Below are 20,227 nucleotides of genomic sequence, written 5' to 3'. Positions count from 1 at the left end.
AGAAGGGAAGGAGGCGGACGACAAAAATTTTGAAACTGCGGTGTTTAGGGTTAGCAGGGCAGGTGTACAAGAAGCAGCAGCAGCGAAGACTTGTTCCTGCCTCTTCCTCTCCCCCCTTTCTATCTTCTCTTCCACTTTCTCCTCTCTTTAACTTTCTCGCCTTTTTTTGTGAAGGTCGGGTCGAGTGTTGAGGCATCTTCTGGAGAGAGAGAGAGAGAGAGAGAGAGAGAGAGAGAGAGAGAGAGAGAGAGAGAGAGAGAGAGAGAGAGAGAGAGAGAGAGAGAGAGAGAGAGAGAGAGAGTGAGAGAGAGAGTGAGAGAGAGAGAGAGAGAATGTTCGGAGGAATGTTCTGCGACACACGACTAGCTCCCACTTGGGAAAGGAAGCTTACGTTTCTCTCTGTCCTAGAGTATTATGTTATATAGTCACAACTGTGACTTGAATAGTGATCCAGGAGGGTATGAAACGTCATCCACAAATCAATTTTTGAGGTATGGGTTATTTGTGATTTGTTCCAGCCACGGTATTTTAAATATTTTTCATTGTTCTCGATAGGTCATTCCTTACTTTCTGTCATTTTCTTTTCTCCATTTCTTGTCTCTTAATGCTGAGGGTGAGAGACAACGCCTTTTAAATGGGCGATGGTTTAGAAGCTTCGAAAAGGAGAACAAAGTGACCATACAAACATTACCAGGTACAGTAATTCTGCACTAGTACCATAGCCCTCCCTACCAGGGATGACTTGCATACCAGGACGTATACGCAGAAAGACAAGTTTTTATGTGGTGCACAAAAAGTGGCCGAGTGTGGCCTTCAGAGGACACCGTTGTTGTTAAAACTCAAAGAAACACACACACACTCACACACACACCAATGAAGAGGCGGGCCCAGGAGCTGTGACTCGATCTCTGCAACCACACATAGGTGAATACACACACACACACACACACACACACACAGCTTCAATAGTATATATTATAAGGCCAAAGAAACTAGAAATTTTTCTAGGAGGCAGGGCCACGAGCTGAATCTTGACCACCACAAACACAACACCAGCTCTCCCACCAACACTTGAGACATTCCCACCAACACTTGAGACATTCCCACCAACACTTGAGACATTCCCACCAACACTTGACACATTCCCACCAACACTTGACACATTCCACCTTCAGATTCATAGTTTTTAAGAGGATGTTTACCCAAGGGTCTTACTCCATGTCAAGACCAAGACATGTTCACCCAGGAAACCTACCTGTTCTGTCAATAAAAAGCTGCCACCACCTGTTTGTAACTAGTCACCTCTTAACACTAGAGGCGTGACAATGGCTTCACCTCCAGGTATCTTCACCTGGTACCAGATCAACCAGGCTGTGATGGATATGTGATAATGCTGGTAGAATTACCTACAGTATTATTTGTAACAGCTTGACAAAGTTCCTGGAGAGCGAAACGTTGCCACAATAAAATGTCACATTAGTTAAACTTGTGTCCTTTTACCTAACAATGTGATGGATATGTTGATCATTGAGCTACCATCAGCAACAATCTGGTTAATCAGGCAAACACCAAACGTGCCTGGCCCAAGGCCGGGCTCTAGGAGTAGAACTCTGGAAACTCATCAAAAGTATATCAAAGGCTGTTTTATTGTCACTTTAGACCTCCACTGACTCCTACCACCTGCACACCTCCTGGACACGTGTACATGTTGTCACCTATTTGTGGTTGTAGGGGTCGATTCATAGCTCTTGACCCTGCAGCTTTCACACGTGCGTGCGTGTGTGTGTGTGTGTGTTTGTGTGTGTGTGTGTGTGTGTGTGTGTGTGTGTGTGTGTGTGTGTGTGTGTGTGTGTGTGTGTGTGTGTGTGTGTCATTCGACTCCAAATCATTCTAGGAACCCACTATCAAACCCTCCACGACATGTGTACTCGTCTAATTGTGTACGTATTTACTATACGAGTATGTATGCCAACTTTTTTTTTGTGTGTATGTGCATGTGTGTGAGCTTACATGGTGTGAATGGTTTACGTTTTCTTCTCCAGGAGACCTTGTCTGGGACCGGGCCGCGGGGGCGGTGACCTCCAGAAGCGACTCCAGGCTGTAATGCAGCTTAGTCCTGCCCAGCTTATCTTCATTATTATCATCATTATAACAACTTGGTTGACTAGGCCTTGATTCCACCGGGCCGTTAGGACGTTGACCCCAGAAATCACACTTCAAGTATTCTTCAGGTGTATTCAACGCCCCCGGGCCGCGGGGGGGTTGATCCCCGGAATAACCTCCAGGTAACCTCCAGGTAAGCTGGTTCTATTGCGTCGCTCTGCGATGATGGAGGTTATCCTCATAAAAATTCCGTCTTTTGTGTATGGAATAGACCATCCTGAGAGATGGTAATGCCCACGTAATAGTGACTGCAGCTCTGCTGGGAGGAAACTTTTGAAGCTGTCGTAGCTGATCCACCCTTATTGGAACACTTGACGATGTCCTCATTGTCCTACTGAAGTCTTCCAGCTTAGACTAAGACATTCCAGCACTGTATACAACTCATCCTGCGAGATGGAATACGACAGGGAAACGTCTTCCTACCTGGAGTTTACCAGGAGGTTATTCCGGGGACCAACGCCCCCGCAGCCCGGTTCACGACCAGGCCTCCCGGTGGATCAGGGCCTGATCAACCAGGCTGTTACTGCTGGCCGCACGTAGTCCAACGTACGAACCACAGCCCGGTTGATCCGGCACTGACTTTAGGTATCTGTCCAGCTCCCTCTTGAAGGCAGCCAGGGGCCTATTGGTAATTTCCCTTATGCCTGGTGAGAGGCTGTTGAACAGTCTTGGGCCCCGGACACTTATGGTGTTTTCTCTTAGTGTACCAATGGCGCCCCTACTTTTAATTGGGGGTATTTTGCATCGCCTGCCCAGTCTTTTACTTTCGTAGGGAGTGATTTCTGTGTGCAGATTCGGGATCATTCCTTCTAGGATTTTCCAAGTGTAGATTATGATACATCTCTCCTGCGTTCCAACGGGTACAAGTCAAGTGCTTCCAAGCGTTCCCAGTAGTTCAGGTGCTTGATAGAACTTATACGTGCAGTAAAGGTTCTCTGTACACTCTCTAGATCTGCAATTTCACCTGCTTTGAACGGAGATGTTAATGTACAGCAGTATTCCAACCTAGAGAGAACAAGTTATTTTAAAAGGATCATCATTATCTCATTATCCATCCTATCATTTTCTTTGCACTTGTGATCGTGGCACTGTTGTGATCCTTGAAAGTGAGATCCTCAGACATTACTACTCCCAGGTCCCTTACATTATTTTTCCGCTCTATTGTTCTAGTTATTATCCCCTCCAGTTTTCCATAACGGAGTAGTTGGAATTTGTCCTCATTGAACATCATATTGTTTTCCGTTGCTCACTGGAAAACTTTATTTATATCTTCTTGGAGGTTAACCGTGTCCTCAATAGATGACAGCCTCATGCAGATCCTAGTATCATCTGCAAAGGATGATACGGTCCTGTAGGTTACATCTCTGTCTATGTCTGATATGAGGATGAGGAACAGGATGGGGGCGAGTACTGTGCCTTGTGGGACAGAGCTCTTCACTATGGCAGCCTGCGATTTAAACGTAGGTAGCTTTCATATCCAGTTCGTAATTATCATGGAATATTGTAGCACACTACTGATGTGTCCAGTTTTGTTGTAAAAAAAAGGTCTCCCCCACCTCCACCCCCAGTGAGTCCTTCCCCTTTCCCCCCTCACTTCCACACCCTTCCCATTTCTCACGCCCCTTCCCACCCCACGTCCCCTCCCACCCACCCCTACCACTCCTGTTTTCGGTGTTCCCACGCTTCAGTGTGTCTGTCAAGCCTTCACGGGTGAAACCCAAGCTTGTGGAATAGACATCCTCAGTCATTAACCCAGGATAACCAAACAAAGCCAAGCACCGTGGCTTATTTTTACGTGAGTCCTTACCAGGATCCCACCCACAACAGCCCACTAATTCCCAGACATTTATTTATTAAATGAATATAAATGGAAGGTAGGTGTGGGTTTAGACAGATATGCAGCGCTTGGAAATCTTTATTTAAAGATATTTCGATAACCAGTGTCTGTTTCGAATCAGCAGAGATGACAAATAGCCAATAGGAGAGAAGGTAATTAGTCCCTCAGCCTCGCAGGACTCTCACAGAAGACAGTATTATCGTAATGGCAGGTGTAAGCGCTACTCTGCCCGGAAATAGAACTTGCTGAGCCGAGTCTTGCCATTGTGAGGAAGAACACAGTTCACCAGAAACTCTCACTCAGGAGAGGAATCTAAGGACGCCCTGGACCATTGTCAAGTCACAACTGAGGCAGGAAAAGTAGTGAAGGTCAGAAGACTATTCGGTAGAATGAAAACGGGTAACGAAATATACGAATTCTGATGTAATATGAGTTAATATACACAGTATAACAAGAGGAGCGTTCTTGATACGTTACTAAAACACAAATAACCCACACATAGGCGCAAGAAACTTACGACGTTTCGGTCCCACTTGGACCATTCTATCTGTGGGTTATTTGTGTATTGTTCCAGTCACGGTATTGTGTTTTATTAAAACGTTTCGCCCAGGGAGATATCACGCCATGACTTGATAAAGCTCTTCTTGAGAGAAATGTGGTTTAAATCAAATCTTGCTCTGCTGGAAGTTACCTTGTATTACCCTGACTAACAGATGGTAACAATAGAAAACATTTCGGTCCCTCATGAATAATAATATTGAAAATGAGGAAGTAAAGTCGGTGGAAGGCGAGGTCAGGTCAAGGTCAGGTCAAGTTACGGTCAAGGTCACGTCAAGTTACGGTCAAGGTCACGTCAAGTCACGGGTGTTCGGAGGACTGGAACATTTGGCAGTATAGAAGGAACGGGAAGTATGTACAGGAATGAAGCCCTGGTGAGGAATATTATGTACTGGGTTCCCAGTGATGTAGTGTAGCGGATTTAGTTGGGAGTTGTGTCCAGTGAGTTGAGAGTTGTTCATTAGGTTGTGAATTGTTCCATCCACGGCATTGCCATTTTTTTATTGACCCCAGTAGCTTAAACAGATATATCTTCAACAAATGTATAAATGGACGTGTCTTCAGCAGATGTATAATCGGACGTGTCTGCAACAGATGTATAAACAGACGTAGCTTCAGCAGATTTTACAAGACGTTTTCCCAAACATGTGTAAACTCTCATGCCTCTAGCCACAACAGATGTTTAACCAAGCTTATTCAACAGATGTTTAAACAGAAGACATGTATCTTCCCCTACAGATGTTTAAATCACTTGTCTTTCCCCCAACAGATGTTGAAGTACGTGCAGGTGTCGCCGTACCGCAGCGCCTCTGCGCTGAGCGGAGTGCGCCGCGCCGGTGATGGCTGCGCTACTGACGACTCGACCACCCTCTCCTCTCCCTCCACGCCCTCCACCCGGACCTCCTCTGCCTCCAGCCATGCCTACACCTCCTCCTTGGCCTCCTCGTCCTCCGGGTCATCCTCCGGAGGAACGGGAAGGGTGGTAGGGCGGGGGGACAGTGTCAGCCTTAACTCATCAATGTCATGCTCCAGTCTGTGTCAGGACCCGTTGAGCTCAAGGTCATCCTCGTCCACATCCCTTCACGACACGCCCAAGGTTAGTAGTATCTACAGTACACATGATGTACACTTCATCTGTACCTACCTTTATTGTCGAAACGTTTCGCCTGCACAACAGGGTTCAACAGTCGCAGTAATGTAAATTATTTATAATACAAGGACATGTAAACTCGACCTGTTGTACACTAGGAGTACAAAAAGATTAAAAACAGCACTGCAGTAGGTCTACGGGTCCATGTTAGGCAGGTCCTCACCCAACCAGTATATGGATACCTCTTACCCGACACTTGAATACTTCCAGCAGGTACTGGAGTTTCTCACACACAGGACCGGAGCGTTTTCTTACGCGGTATATAACATTCCAGCAGTACTGGAGTTTCTTACACACAGAACTGGAGTTTTCTAACACATTTTACCCTTGGATGATACGCAGAACAGTGGGCTAACACACAGGTACCTATTTTCACTGCTAGGTGGGAGGGGGCAGCAGAGAAGTAAGGTAACTTGCTCTAATGTTACTTCACGTTAGGGAATCGAACCGAAGACCTTGCGATTGTGAATCGAAAAGCAGGTGCATTTTAGACGCAATTAGATCATTCTTGTGTCAACATCTGTGTTCCTAAATTCTTCACCTTCTACCAGCAAATATTAGAAATATTGCTGGGACGAGATAAAAGTTTTCAAGAGGAAACCGGATCAGTGTTTACAGGAAAAGACGAATTAGCCAGGTTATGATGGCTATATAAGCCTGTGAGCCACTAGCAGCAACAACCTGATTGACCAGGCAGTCAGCAATAAAGTCTATCAGTGCTGAAGACGAGCTTACACAGTAAAAAGTGTCTTAAAATCTTTCGTAAGTTTGTCTCCTCGTAGTTAATTCCTTTTAGCTCTTGAGATACGCTATGAAGGATCTTTTCAGATGTCACCTTGACTAGTACCTCGGCCAAGTACTGTGCTGCCAGCAGCAGCAGCATGGTCGAACAGGCACCAGACAAGCCTGGTTCAGGCCGGGCTGTGGGAGTAGGAAAACTCTAGAAACCCATCAGGGGTAAAAATATAATCGTGTTGGTCCGAGATGTTTGTGTATACCTCTGGTGATGCATTTAGTGTAATGCTGATTCACAGCTTTTCTTTATATGTTAATTTCACGGTCATTTCCACCCAGAATGTACTGTGTTCCCACAGGTCTGTCTAAAAAACATTTTTCATGATTTTGCATTTGTTGTGATTGAACTCCAGTAGTGACTTGTCTGACTACCCCTTAGCTTTATGTAAATGCCAGTCCTTGAAGGACCCCACTCGTTACGTACTCCCACTCTACGGTACTGCTTCCCTCGATGTTTATCTCCTGTCTAAATACTCGCTAATCAACATTCGTACTTTTTTCATTTTATTCCCGCTTGTTTTTTCCTGGTTTGTGGGTTAAACTAGTGGCGTGCCATGTTGAAAGCTCTCTTCCAACCCAAGAAAATGCAGTTCACCCAGCCCTGCCGTACCTGTTTCATCTCAGTAGGTAATTGTTGTAAAACTCCAGGAGGTGAGCCAGAGAGTGAGACAGTTTTTCTAGTCCCTCAGTTTGTGTTGGTTTTTTCTCGTAAATATTCCTCCTCCTCCAGATAGTTGTTCCGCAATAATGCGTCCGTATGCATACGCAAGCACGTGCATGTTTTCACACTGTGATTGAAATAACTGCATACTTTTGCTGTATTTTGTGCTTATTTCAGAGCATCCTTGCTCGTTGTATTAACCTATTTAGGTTTAGTTTAGGTCCTTGTACACTGTGTTGTGTAAGGCAAGTTAAGCACTTTGCTCTGTATTTCAGGTCGTGTCACTGACACCCACTACCACCAAATATACCACCACCAACACCGCTGCTACTACTAAGGTAGGGTGTATACGTGTGTATTTGTGCGTATGTTTGTGTGAATATGTTTGTATACGTGTACTTATCTGTTTGTAGTGCTGAAGTTAAGTTCCAGATTCTGAATCCCACTTCTTAGCCTTCACGTGACTTGTAGTTGTGTTTTAACCCCTCTGAGTTTCGTTTATAACTTCTGTTATTGAAACAACATATGGAGTGGTGCCTCCTCTACCTGGCTCACCTGGAGAAACTTCAGGAGGTCTCTACCCCCGCGGCCCGCTCCCAGACCAGGCCTCCTGGTTGTCGCCCTGACTAGTTATGCTGTTCGTGCCCGCCGCCTGCAGTTCAACGTATGCAACCACAGCCCGGCTAATCAGGAACTATTTTTGAGGACTTTATCGAGTTCCCTCTTAAAGACAGCTAGAGAGTTGCTGGTAATCCCCCTTATGCACGAAGGGAGGGTATTGAAGAGTCGTGGTCCCTAAACACTTATTGAGTTCTTTTTCTCAGTATACTCATCGCTCCCCTGCTTTTCATCGGAAGTATCCTGCACCGTCTGCCAAGTCTCTGGTATTCATAAGCAGTAATTTCGGTGTACAAGTTTGAAACCAATCCCTCCAGTATCTTCCAGGTGTAGATTATGATGCATTTTTTCGCCTACGTTCTAAGGAGTACAGTCCTAGGTACTTCAAATTCTCCAAGTAATTTAGGTGTTTGCTTGAGTTTATACGAACTGTGAAAGTTCTTTGTAGATTTTCCAGCTCAGCCTGCCTTGAAGGAGGCCGCTATTACACAACAGTATTCGAGCCTAGAGAGAACGAGTGACATGAAGTGTATCATCATTGGCCTGGCATCTCTTGTTTTGAATGTTCTAGTTATCCAGCCTTTCACCTTTCTTTCAGTTGCGATAATATAATTGTGCTCCTTGAATGTGTTCATTGAGTGGTTTGAGTTTGTCTTGTTCTCCATTTTTCCGTGACGTAGTAGATGAAATTTGACCTCAGTGAGAATCATATTGTCATTGGCCTACTGGAAGATTAAGTATATCATCTTGAGGTTCACTGTGTCTTCTGTGGATGTCAGCGTCTCCAATATTTTCACTTACGTCTCCGTAGCTGCCTTGTGTAGCAAAATGTCTTTACTATATCCTTAGCTAACCTCTTGCACAGCATTAATATATTTCCTTTTATTTTTCCCCTCGAGTCTTGCCCAGTGATGTCCCCGACGCTGGGTCATACCTGGGTGGCTGAGTTTTAGCAACCTAGATCAAAACTTAGCAACGCATCCTTCAGTCTAAATGATTGGGGATATTTTCCTATTCCTCAAAATTTGTTGCGACTCACAGCCAGTAACTTGGCATAAGTTACGAATGTGGCTTGGACTGCGACTTGGAATTATTTTTTTTATTGGAGGCTCGGTCGTGGACCGGGCCGCGGGGGCGTTGGTCCCCGGAATACCTTCCAGGTAGACATTGGTATTGATAGCAAGTTAAGAAAGCATGCATAACTGAATGTACACTGCGATTCACACATCGGGTACATACCCTGCGATTGGCCAGCATGGAGATGAGCCGAGTATGCCTACATTCAGTCATCAGGCTCGTCCTTGTTACTTGAAACTATCCTGTACTGCCCTGCCATGACGATCATCCACTGCTTTCTCTCCGCCTATCCATTCCTTGTCATCCTCTCTCTTCCCATTCCTCCTCCTCTTCCTCTCTCGTCCTCTCCTTTTATCCTTCTTCCCTTTCGTTTCTATCCTCACTGTTTCCCTTTTCTGTCTACTACGTATGAACACTTCCTTTTTTGCCTATAGACACGGCCTGACTGCTACTGTGGGAAGATGTGGGTGGTGCTGGAGGACCTGACTGCTACTGTGGGAAAGTGTGGATGGTGTTAGAGTACTTGACTGCTACTGTAGATGGTGTTAGGGGTGCTGACTGTTACGAAGAGATGATTAAATAAGATCACGGGAACGACACATGACTACCTGCTTCATATACTGACTGCTGACACGCTGGTGTGACCTGCTGGCATCCTGGTGTGACTTGACACCCTCCGGATCTGGCACTCTTATATGTTATTGGCTCCGGGGGATCATGGCCCTTGCAGCCCATTCTTAGACCAAATCTAAGCTGAAAGAGGGAGTATTATAATATAAACATTGTTAAGGAACATAAGTAAACAATAGTTAAATGGATGATGAATGTAAACAGAAGCTTGTATGTTTAACTGTGATACAGAACACATCAGTAACCCCGTCAGAATGATAAGCATATATCAGGCTTCCGCGTCAGGTTGGTGGGAGAGGGCAGTAGCACCTCTCTGGATGGTTGCTAGCAGTCTACCAGCCTGCTTGTCTCTCTCCCCGGCACATTCACAACTAACCCAGAAATTAGACGTGGAAGCTGGACGATGTTTATGTCCTGGACTATTGTCAGGTCACCGCCGTGTCCTCGGCACGCTCGTGGAAACGTCTAGAAAGGCGGTAGAAATAGTGTAGGAAGTGAATGTTAGAGCTCAACCCCCTTCCTTTCTCACTCTCAAGATGATGATGGTCCAGAACGGACCGGAAGGTTTTTTTTTATTACATTCATGGGGGAGTACTAAACCCATTGGAGTAATATAGTGCCTGGGAGAGTGGAGGACATTCAGGCTGGATTCAAGTAACTGAAGTACAGATCCAGTTCCTTAAATGAAGAACCTCCCATTATCTTCGAGGAACCCCCTCCTTGAGAGGTCCAGAACTCCTCACTGTCATCAAGGAACCCCCCCTTGAGGGGTTCAGAACTCCTCACTATCATCAATGAACCCCCTCCTTGAGGGGTTCAGAATTCCTCACTGTCATCAAGGAACCCCCCCTGAAGGGTCTGGAACTCCTCGCTGTCATCAAGGACCCCCCCTGAAGGTTCTGGAACCCCTCGCTGTCATCAAGGAACCCCCCCCCCCCCCTTGAAGGGTCTGGAACTCCTCGCTGTCATCAAGGAACCCCCCCTGAAGGTTCTGGAACCCCTCGCTGTCATCAAGGAACCCCCGAAGGGTCTGGAACTCCTCGCTGTCATCAAAGAAGCCCCCCTTGAGAGGTCCAGAACGTTATCATTTTCAATTTATAGGCTAGTTGGGAGAGTAGGAAGTGTGCTACTCTAAACCCGTGTTGCTGTGTGTGGTGTGAATGTTGTGATTCCGTATGTTTACTAGGTAAACAGTTAAACCATACTGGTTTAATAATAGTGGTGATAGTGGTGTATGTAATAGTGGTGTAGGGGCGCCATTGGTACACTAAGAGAAAACACCATAAGTGTCCGGGGCCCAAAACTGTTCAACAGCCTCCCATCAAGCATTAGGGGAATTGCCAATAAACCCCTGGCTGCCTTCAAGAGAGAGCTGGACAGATACCTAAAGTCAGTGCCGGATCAGCCGGGCTGTGGCTCGTACGTCGGACTGCGTGCGGCCAGCAGTAACAGCCTAGTTGATCAGGCCCTGATCCATCGGGAGGCCTGGTCGTGGACCGGGCCGCGGGGGCGTTGATCCCCGGAATAACCTCCAGGTAACCTCCAGGTATAGGTCACTGGCGGCCAAGACGCCGTAAAGCTGGTCGTTTGTAGTCACGAGGCGAAGCCTGGAGCTATGACTCGACCATTGCACACTCATCGAGGTGAATACACATGCATTCGTGCGCGCTGGAAGTTTTGAAAGATTAAACACTGAAGATGTGACAACACGGTCGTACAAATACTAAAGATGACATACCACAGCATAGCTCTGCTCTTGTAGCTAGACGGACACCACGATCTTAAATCCCTTCTTGTAACGACAAACAATTATTTTCATAGCTGTTGAAATAGAATGTGGTCATTCAGTTATAGAGAAGTTTCGCAATGGGTGGTTCAAATAGCTACAGTGTGGTAACCTAAATGAAAACTTTTAAATAGGGCTAAAGGAGACGCATTCGCGAGCAGTGTTAAGGTAATGGCAAGTAGTGAAGGTGATGTTGGTACTACCTTCACCATCTCCCTCTCTGAGAGCGATGGTGAGAACGATCTCGTTTTTTGTTATAGCGTACGTCTATTTAATTTAGAAAGTCATTATTGTAATAGGTCATAATCGTCAACTTCATCATAATTATCCTCATCGTGATGAAGTGTGTCGGTGCGCTGATGGATGAGGATCTTCCACATATGTATCAACAACTTCTGGTAAAAACATACCTGTTGAGCAGTCAATCTTTATTATATTGGTTGTATGAGAGTTTTGTTCAGCTTAGTCTACAGTTCCTGCCATCCTATATATCAGCAGACTTGTATTATTTTTTGTTTTCGTGTCTGTTGCAAACTTTCCTGACGTCCCAGGGTCTAGCACCGAACACCGCACTACACTTTTTTTTTTTTTGCAGGTGGGTGTAGAATCTTAATGTTTAAGGACACCAATGGAAATAAGTCACTCCGTCTGACTTTTTTGGGTTATCCTAGGTTCTCTACACATATGCTGCAATGTATGATAATTCTATGTAACTGTATTTGTGTATACCTGAATAAATTTACTTACTTACTTACTATAAGTAAGGAAGGAGGCACCTAGTTACGTCACCTGATTGGTGGTTACCTGGAGGTTATTCCGGGGATCAACTCCCCCGCGGCCCGGTCCATGACCAGGCCTCCCGATGGATCAGGGCCTGATCAACTAGGCTGTTACTGCTGGCCGCACGCAGTCCAACGTACGAGCCACAGCCCGGCTGATCCGGCACTGACTTTAGGTATCTGTCCAGCTCTCTCTTGAAGGCAGCCAGGGGTTTATTGGCAATTCCCCTAATGCTTGATGGGAGGCTGTTAAACAGTTTTGGGCCCCGGACACTTATGGTGTTTTCCCTTAGTGTACCAATGGCGCCCCTACTTTTTATTGGGGGCATTTTGCATCGCCTGCCCAGTCTTTTACTTTCGTAGGGAGTGATTTCTGTGTGCAGATTTGGGACCATTCCTTCCAAAATTTTCCAAGTGTAGATTATGATATATCTCTCCCTCCTGCGTTCCAACGAGTACAAGTCAAGTGCTTCCAAGCGTTCCCAGTAGTTAAGGTGCTTGACAGAACTTATACGTGCAGTAAAGGATCTCTGTACACTCTCTAGATCTGCGATTTCACCTGCTTTGAATGGAGATGTTAATGTACAGCAGTATTCCAGCCTAGAGAGAACAAGTGATTTGAAAAGGATCATCATGGGCTTGGCATCTCTCGTTTTGAAAGTTCTCATTATCCATCCTATCATTTTCTTTGCACGTGCGATCGTGGCACTGTTGTGATCCTTGAAAGTGAGATCCTCAGACATTACTACTCCTAGGTCCCTTACATTAGTTTTCCGCTCTATTGTATGGCCGGAGTCAGTAGTATACTCTGTTCTAGTTATTATCTCCTCCAGTTTTCCATAATGGAGTAGTTGGAATTTGTCCTCATTGAACATCATATTGTTTACCGTTGCCCATTGGAAAACTTTGTTTATATCTTCTTGGAGGTTAACCGCGTCCTCAGCAGATGACAGCCTCATGCAGACCCTAGTATCATCCGCAAAGGATGATATGGTGCTGTGGCGTATATCTCTGTTTATGTCTGATATGAGGATAAGGAATAAGATGGGGGCGAGTACTGTGCCTTGTGGAACAGAGCTCTTCACTATGGCAGCCTCCGATTTAACTCTGTTGACCACTACTCTTTGTGTTCGATTTGTTAGGAAGTTGAAGATCCATCTCCCCACTTTCCCAGTTATTCCTTTAGCACGTATTTTATGGGCTATTACGCCATGATCGCATTTGTCAAATGCTTTTGCAAAGTCTGTGTATATTACATCTGCATTCTGATTTTCTTCCAGTGCATCCAAGGCCATGTCATAGTGATCCAGTAGTTGTGAGAGGCAGGAGCGACCTGCCCTGAACCCATGTTGCCCTGGATTGTGCAGATTTTGGGAATCCAGGTGATTTGCAATCCTGCTTCTTAGCACTCTTTCAAAGATTTTTATGATGTGGGACGTCAGAGCTATTGGTCATAGTATAGTTCTCAGCTAATGCTTTGCTGCCACCTTTATGGAGTGGGGCTATATCCGTTGTTTTAAGTGACTTGGAATTTCACCCATGTCCAAGCTCCTCCTCCATAGTGTACTTAGGGCACGCGAGAGGGGTTTCTTGCAGTTCTTAATGAAAACAGAGTTCCACGAGTCTGGGCCCGGGGCTGAGTGCATAGGCATGTTGTCAATGGCTTTTTAGAAATCTATCGGAGTTAGGGTAATGTCGGAAATCTGGCATACATTTATGGAGTTTTGAGGCTCATGAAGAAATCATTTGGGTCGTCGATCCTCAGACCGATTAGTGGTTCACTAAACACAGAGTCGTACTGGGATTTCAATATTTCACTCATTTCCTTGTTGTCATCTGTGTAAGTCCCATCCTGTCTGAATAAGGGTCCGATACTAGATGTGGTATTTGCCTTGTTTTTGGCATATGAAAAAAAATATTTTGAATTTCTTTCAATTTCACTAATAGCTTTAAGCTCCTCCTGCCTCTCCTGGTTCCTGTAAAGGTCATTTAGCTTAAGTTCGATAGTTTCCACTTCCCTGGTCAGCGCCTCCTTTCGTGTATCAGATGTTCTAGCACTCCTGGTGTGTAGTTACATTACCTGATTGCTTGCATACGAGTAACTCCTGTTTATTGTCGCTTGTAACTGAATTACACTACCAGTTGGCCTTCTCAATGGAAGTTAGTGTGGGCTTCCCGTGACTCCTGTGACACCTGCTGGGAATCTTCTTCGTGCTTCTCCCACGAGACTCGTCTACCTCTTGCTGTGTCTGTGGCGTCGAGTGGGCCTCACTTACAGCTCTGATTGAAGGCCAGTTTTTTCTTGTTATCAGACCTGATAATGCGGTTGCAACATGGCCTTGGCTGATTTTTTTTCCCTCGAGTGAGGAACCGGTTGAAGATGATTGTGTTAGGCAGCTTATGCTGGAGAGGAGCAGGCGGACGTAAGAAATCACTTAAGGAAACAAGTGAACAGATGTTGCAAAATTAGCTTTTAGTGATAGTTTCGCTTTTGTGTAGAGTTATATAAACCTCAGCTTAGAACTTTGTCGTTTCTAAGCTGTGTACGAAGCGGAATGTCTCAAAGCTTCTTCTTTAACACGTCTTATTGTGTAGCGTTGTAGGCATTAAGTTGTTTGGATCTAGCACGTATGACGGGTGTTCAGGAAAGTGCTCTCTGTAAAACAGTTGTCGGTGATTTTCAACGAGGACGAGTTTCAGTTGCTTCGCTGTGGAAGAATATAGGAAACAAAGACTGAAACAAAGACTGGGGGAGTAATGATGTCAGATCTCATATTCAAGGATCACAACAATGTTGCTATTGCTACCACAAGGGAAATGATAGGCTGGATAACTTGAACTCTCAACACTTGTTCTCCAGGCTGGAATACTGCTGAATACTGACGCCTCCCTTCAAGGCAAGCGAGATTGCTGAGCTGCAAAACGTATGGAGAACTTTCACTGCTTGTATGCACTCAATCAAGCGTCTGAACTATTGGGGACAATTGAGCTCCCTTCAACTGTATTCCTTGCAACGTACACGGGAAAGGTACATAATTTACACCTGGAAAATCCTAATAACATCCAGAGACTTGAGAGACCGTGCAAAATACCTCTAATAAAGATCAGGGGCGTGACAAGTACACTATAAGAGAACTTAATGAGTGTGGGAGGCCCCCGACTCTTCAGCGCTCTCCTTCCGTGCATATTGGGAATTACCAGCAAACCTCAGGCTGTCTTCAAGAGGGAACTAAATGTGTTCTTCAAATTAATTCCTGATCAGCCGGGCTGTGGTTCGTACGTTGGACTGTGTGCGGCCAGCAGTAACGGGCTGGTTGATGAGGCTTTGACCCACCGGGAGGCCTGGTTAGAGACTGTGCCGTGGGGGCGCTGATCCCCCCGTAGGTATCCTTCAGGATATTAAAAATGCTCCTCAATGGAAAAGGACAACAGATAGATGAACTTATCTTACACTACATACAAGTTCATGAGTGCCATCAACATAACGTACAAGTTCACGAGTGCCATCAACATAACGTACAAGTTCATGAGTGCCATCAACATAACGTACAAGTTCATGAGTGCCATCAACATAACATACAAGTTCATGAGTGCCATCAACATAACGTACAAGTTCACGAGTGCCATCAACATAACGTACAAGTTCATGAGTGCCATCAACATAACGTACAAGTTCATGAGTGCCATCAACATAACATACAAGTTCATGAGTGCCATCAACATAACATACAAGTTCATGAGTGCCATCAACATAACATACAAGTTCATGAGTGCCATCAACATAACATACAAGTTCATGAGTGCCATCAACATAACATACAAGTTCATGAGTGCCATCAACATAACATACAAGTTCACGAGTGCCATAAACGTAACGTACAAATTCATGAGTGCCATAAACGTAACGTACAAGTTCACGAGTGCCATAAACATAACGTACAAGTTCACGAGTGCCATCAACATAACATACAAGTTCATGAGTGCCATCAACATAACGTACAAGTTCATGAGTGCCATCAACATAACGTACAAGTTCACGAGTGCCATCAACATAACGTACAAGTTCATGAGTGCCATCAACATAACGTACAAGTTCACGAGTGCCATCAACATAACGTACAAGTTCATGAGTGCCATCAACATAACGTACAAGTTCATGAGTGCCATCAACATAACGTACAAGTTCATGAGTGCCATCAACATAACGTACAAGTTCATGAGTGCCATCAACATAACGTACAAGTTCATGAGTGCCATCAACATAACATACAAGTTCATGAGTGCCATCAACATAACATACAAGTTCATGAGTGCCATCAACATAACATACAAGTTCATGAGTGCCATCAACATAACATACAAGTTCATGAGTGCCATCAACATAACATACAAGTTCATGAGTGCCATCAACATAACATACAAGTTCACGAGTGCCATAAACGTAACGTACAAATTCATGAGTGCCATAAACGTAACGTACAAGTTCACGAGTGCCATAAACATAACGTACAAGTTCACGAGTGCCATCAACATAACATACAAGTTCATGAGTGCCATCAACATAACGTACAAGTTCATGAGTGCCATCAACATAACGTACAAGTTCACGAGTGCCATCAACATAACGTACAAGTTCATGAGTGCCATCAACATAACGTACAAGTTCACGAGTGCCATCAACATAACGTACAAGTTCATGAGTGCCATCAACATAACGTACAAGTTCACGAGTGCCATCAACATAACGTACAAGTTCATGAGTGCCATCAACATTGAACTTGAACTTGAATGATTCGCTGGTACATGTCCAGGTCCGGAACTTTTCCAGATGGTGACGCGGCTCCATCAACATTCATAACATACAAGCTATGTTGCTCTTTTTTGTTTGTTTAATGTATGTGGGTTCTGGCTTGTGAGTGACAGTGTGTATGGTTGTGTTTACCTAACATTCTTTCCCCTTCCAACATTTGTGGTGACTAAAGTCGCAGGAACATTTGGATATTCTAATGTTTCCATTAAAATTCCCTAATGTGTTAACATTTTGTGTGGTTTCTTGACTCAATTGAAGGCGAGATGTTGTGGTGTTGAAGGACTCTGAGAACAAGAAATGTAAGCTATTCGTCCATGTTTCGGTTTAAACTTGTTTAACTCCATTTCTCAGGTCATTCCCAAGTGATGTTTCACCCCTAGAGATTTAGCGCTTCGCTATAATAGTAGTACTAGTAGTATAAAGCAAACCCACATGGCAGCAGGAGTTAATCCTCTCAGCTGTTAATGGTGCTGCTGGCTATTAAAATCATGGTTTACATGAGGAATACGTATTGTCTGTTTTAAACTATCGAATCGATTAGCCTGACGTATTACTTCTTTTGGAGAAGTAAGATACATATGCAACAGTTTGGTGTCATTACTAACGAGACGTTTCGCCTGCTTTCTTCAGTCGAAATACAGAGGAGGCAACAGAAGTCGTGAAGATGTAGTTATGCCTGAAGAGTTCTGCTGAGCAGACGAAGCGTCTCTTCATAAAGATAGCAAACAGATGCACTTTACTTCTCGATATTGTATACCATTAATATTGTCTATTAGTAACCTGTTCCATATGTTTACCACTCACTTAGTGTAGATCACCTTGGCTTCTTGGTTCAAGCTGGATCTTCAAGAAGCCATACTCGTTAGTCTTAGCTCAGATATTCCAGTTACCGAACCCATCCTGGGCTGGTCTAGTGGATTAGATTTCTTTCCTGGGGCAGGTAGGTCCTGTGATCCCTACTGGTGTTGGTAGGGTGGGGTCTGGGAGTGTTGTGGTGTCCCAGGGACAGTGTCGTTGGGTAGACGAGAGTGTATCATGCTACCTGGGGTAACCTGATCACCCGTACCTCACCTAACTTGCCGCCGCCTGCCTAACCTGATCCACTGATGCCTGCTTCTTCATTGACTGGCGATGCTCTTATCTTCTGCACTCTTGCTCTCAGCCTTTGTCTTCGCTTTCGCATGTCTCAACCACTTATGACTGAAGTCATTCATTTTTATATCAGTTTATTACTGCTGCAACTGAATCTACTATTCTTAAGAAAATAGTGTCTTTTGTTGCTTTGCTGACAAAGTTAGAGCCTAGTCCCTGGACCTAGTATACGTCTCCAGTCACTGGACCGTCGCCCACAGGATGGGCAAGAGGTGCATAGTAAAGTTATCGATCTAATTCATGGACTCGACTTGCCGTACTCCATGGCATATTGATGAATAAGACACGTGCAATACCTGGGTGTCATTATAATGAAGACGTTTCGCCAACTAGTGACTTTTTTCTATTTAATATAGAGATTATAATGGAGGCATTGGTAGATGAGGAAATCAATCCGTCAGCCTAGATGTTCAGTGGTTAGCCTGGAGCAATCCTTGATTAATTCCGTGATGAAGTAATTCAATTTTGTTCTCATGTGATCTTCAGTGAGGACAAGTTTCAGTTACTACGTCACGCAATGGAAGAAATAAAAAAAAAAGATTGGAGTACAAGACAACTCACTCAGTAAAACATGTCAGACGTGAGACACCTGGGAGTAATAATGTCAGAAAATGTTACGTTCAGAGAGCAGAATGTCATTATCGCAGCTGCATGAAAAATGATAGGTTGGATAACTAGATCCTTCAAAACAATAGATATCATGGCATTGATGCTCTTCAGGTCACTCGTTCTCTCTAGGCTGGAATATTGATGTGTAAACGGAAATTACTAAGGTGGAAAATGTACAGAGAACCTTCACAGTTCGTATAAACTCAGTCAAGCACCTAAATTACTGGGGGACCTTAGTCCCTGGAACTGTACTCCTTAGAACGTAGGCGAGAAAGATGCATCCTAATCTACACTTGGAATATACTGAAGAAACTGATCTGAGACCTGCACACCGAAATTACTAATGCACTCAAAAGGCTTGGCAGATGGTGCAGGATACCTCCAATAAAAAGCAGGGAAATGATGAGTACACACAGAGAGAGAACTCGATTAATGTTAAGGGACCACGACTTAATACCCTCCCTTCATGCTTAAGGTGGATTACCAATAACCCTTTGGCTGTCTTTAAGAGGAAACTCAACAGATTCCACAAAACAGTTCTTAATCAGCCGGGTTATGGTGCATACGTTGTATTATGGCCGACGGGCACTAATAGCTTGATCGATCAGGTCAGCTACCAGGAGGCGTGGTTTGGAAGGGTCGCGAGGGCGGTGACCTCTGAAAGTGATTCCAGGTAACCTTCAGGTAATCTGAAGCATAGGCAAGTAACTCTCTTGGCCCCATCACCCAAGGATGCCTGGCCGTGCCGACAGATTAAGTGGTTAAACCTCGAGTGAACACGAGGGTAGGTGAAGAGGTGAAAGTCAAGCGGCGTACACGCTCGCCAGCATGTGAAGTAGACACAGCACGCTGGATACGAATGGTTAAAAGGAATCTGTTAGGACAGAACTGGTGTTGGCAAGACTTGAGTTACGTGTTGGTGTTGCTGGATGATAGAACAATGTTTTTAGAACCCGCCCTGAGGGAAGTGTTTGTTAGGAGCTCCACTCACCCCCTGAGCGAACATAGTCATAAAGAACACTACACGTTAGTCCAAAACAGCTCTCCAATTTACACACTTTAATTAGTTTTTCTTTGATAAATTGCCGTCATTTATTTGTATCAAATCCTGCACATTTTTTTTTAATTCTATGAACCTTCGAGAACTTAGGCTGCAATAGGCCTAAAGGCAGGTCCTACCCACACTCAGCTTTTTCGCCACTTAAGTTCTGTCTCTTATTTTAACTAGCATTAGGAATAATATTAGGAGAGAAGTAAATAATGAAACAGTGTTATGGGAATACAATTAGAAGGCTGAGTAAATCTATAACCCAGTATGCTAACATGAACGTAGATAAGTACATTTATGGAGCAACTTGCAGTGTGAACAGACTGACTGATGTAGTGGCCATGCTTAGGCTTGGTTACAAGTACTTCTGGCAATTTGGCAGACACACAGATAATGATCAGATCATATGCAAAGTATGTGGCCAGCCCTATGGTCACTATCTTGAACACTGTGTCTAATTGTAAATTTATTGATGAATATAGAGATAATATAATAACCTATATGACATGTCAAGATATTAATGAAAATAAGATACCAGATATATTAAGAAAAAT

At 44.5% G+C, this 20,227-nt stretch overlaps 1 protein-coding gene across 3 annotated transcripts in view; it reads left to right on the top strand.

The window, feature by feature from the left end:
- Positions 1–20,227, top strand: part of LOC128689742 (uncharacterized) — a 166,398-nt gene that overhangs the window by 45,964 nt on the left and 100,207 nt on the right. For 2 of the 3 annotated variants that reach the window (XM_070087547.1, XM_070087549.1), the window contains exons 2-3: positions 5,328–5,654; positions 7,440–7,502. In XM_070087547.1, coding sequence (XP_069943648.1) covers positions 5,328–5,654; positions 7,440–7,502 — 390 coding nt within the window. The remainder of the gene's footprint in view (positions 1–5,327; positions 5,655–7,439; positions 7,503–20,227) is intronic. The other variant, XM_070087548.1, reaches the window with a different exon arrangement.

The sequence above is a fragment of the Cherax quadricarinatus genome, chromosome 22 (assembly GCF_038502225.1).
Source record: "Cherax quadricarinatus isolate ZL_2023a chromosome 22, ASM3850222v1, whole genome shotgun sequence".
In the NCBI taxonomy this organism is placed as follows: Eukaryota; Metazoa; Arthropoda; class Malacostraca; order Decapoda; family Parastacidae; genus Cherax; species Cherax quadricarinatus.
The sequence above is the reverse complement of the archived record's forward strand: the minus strand, read 5'-3'. Positions and strand labels throughout refer to the sequence as shown.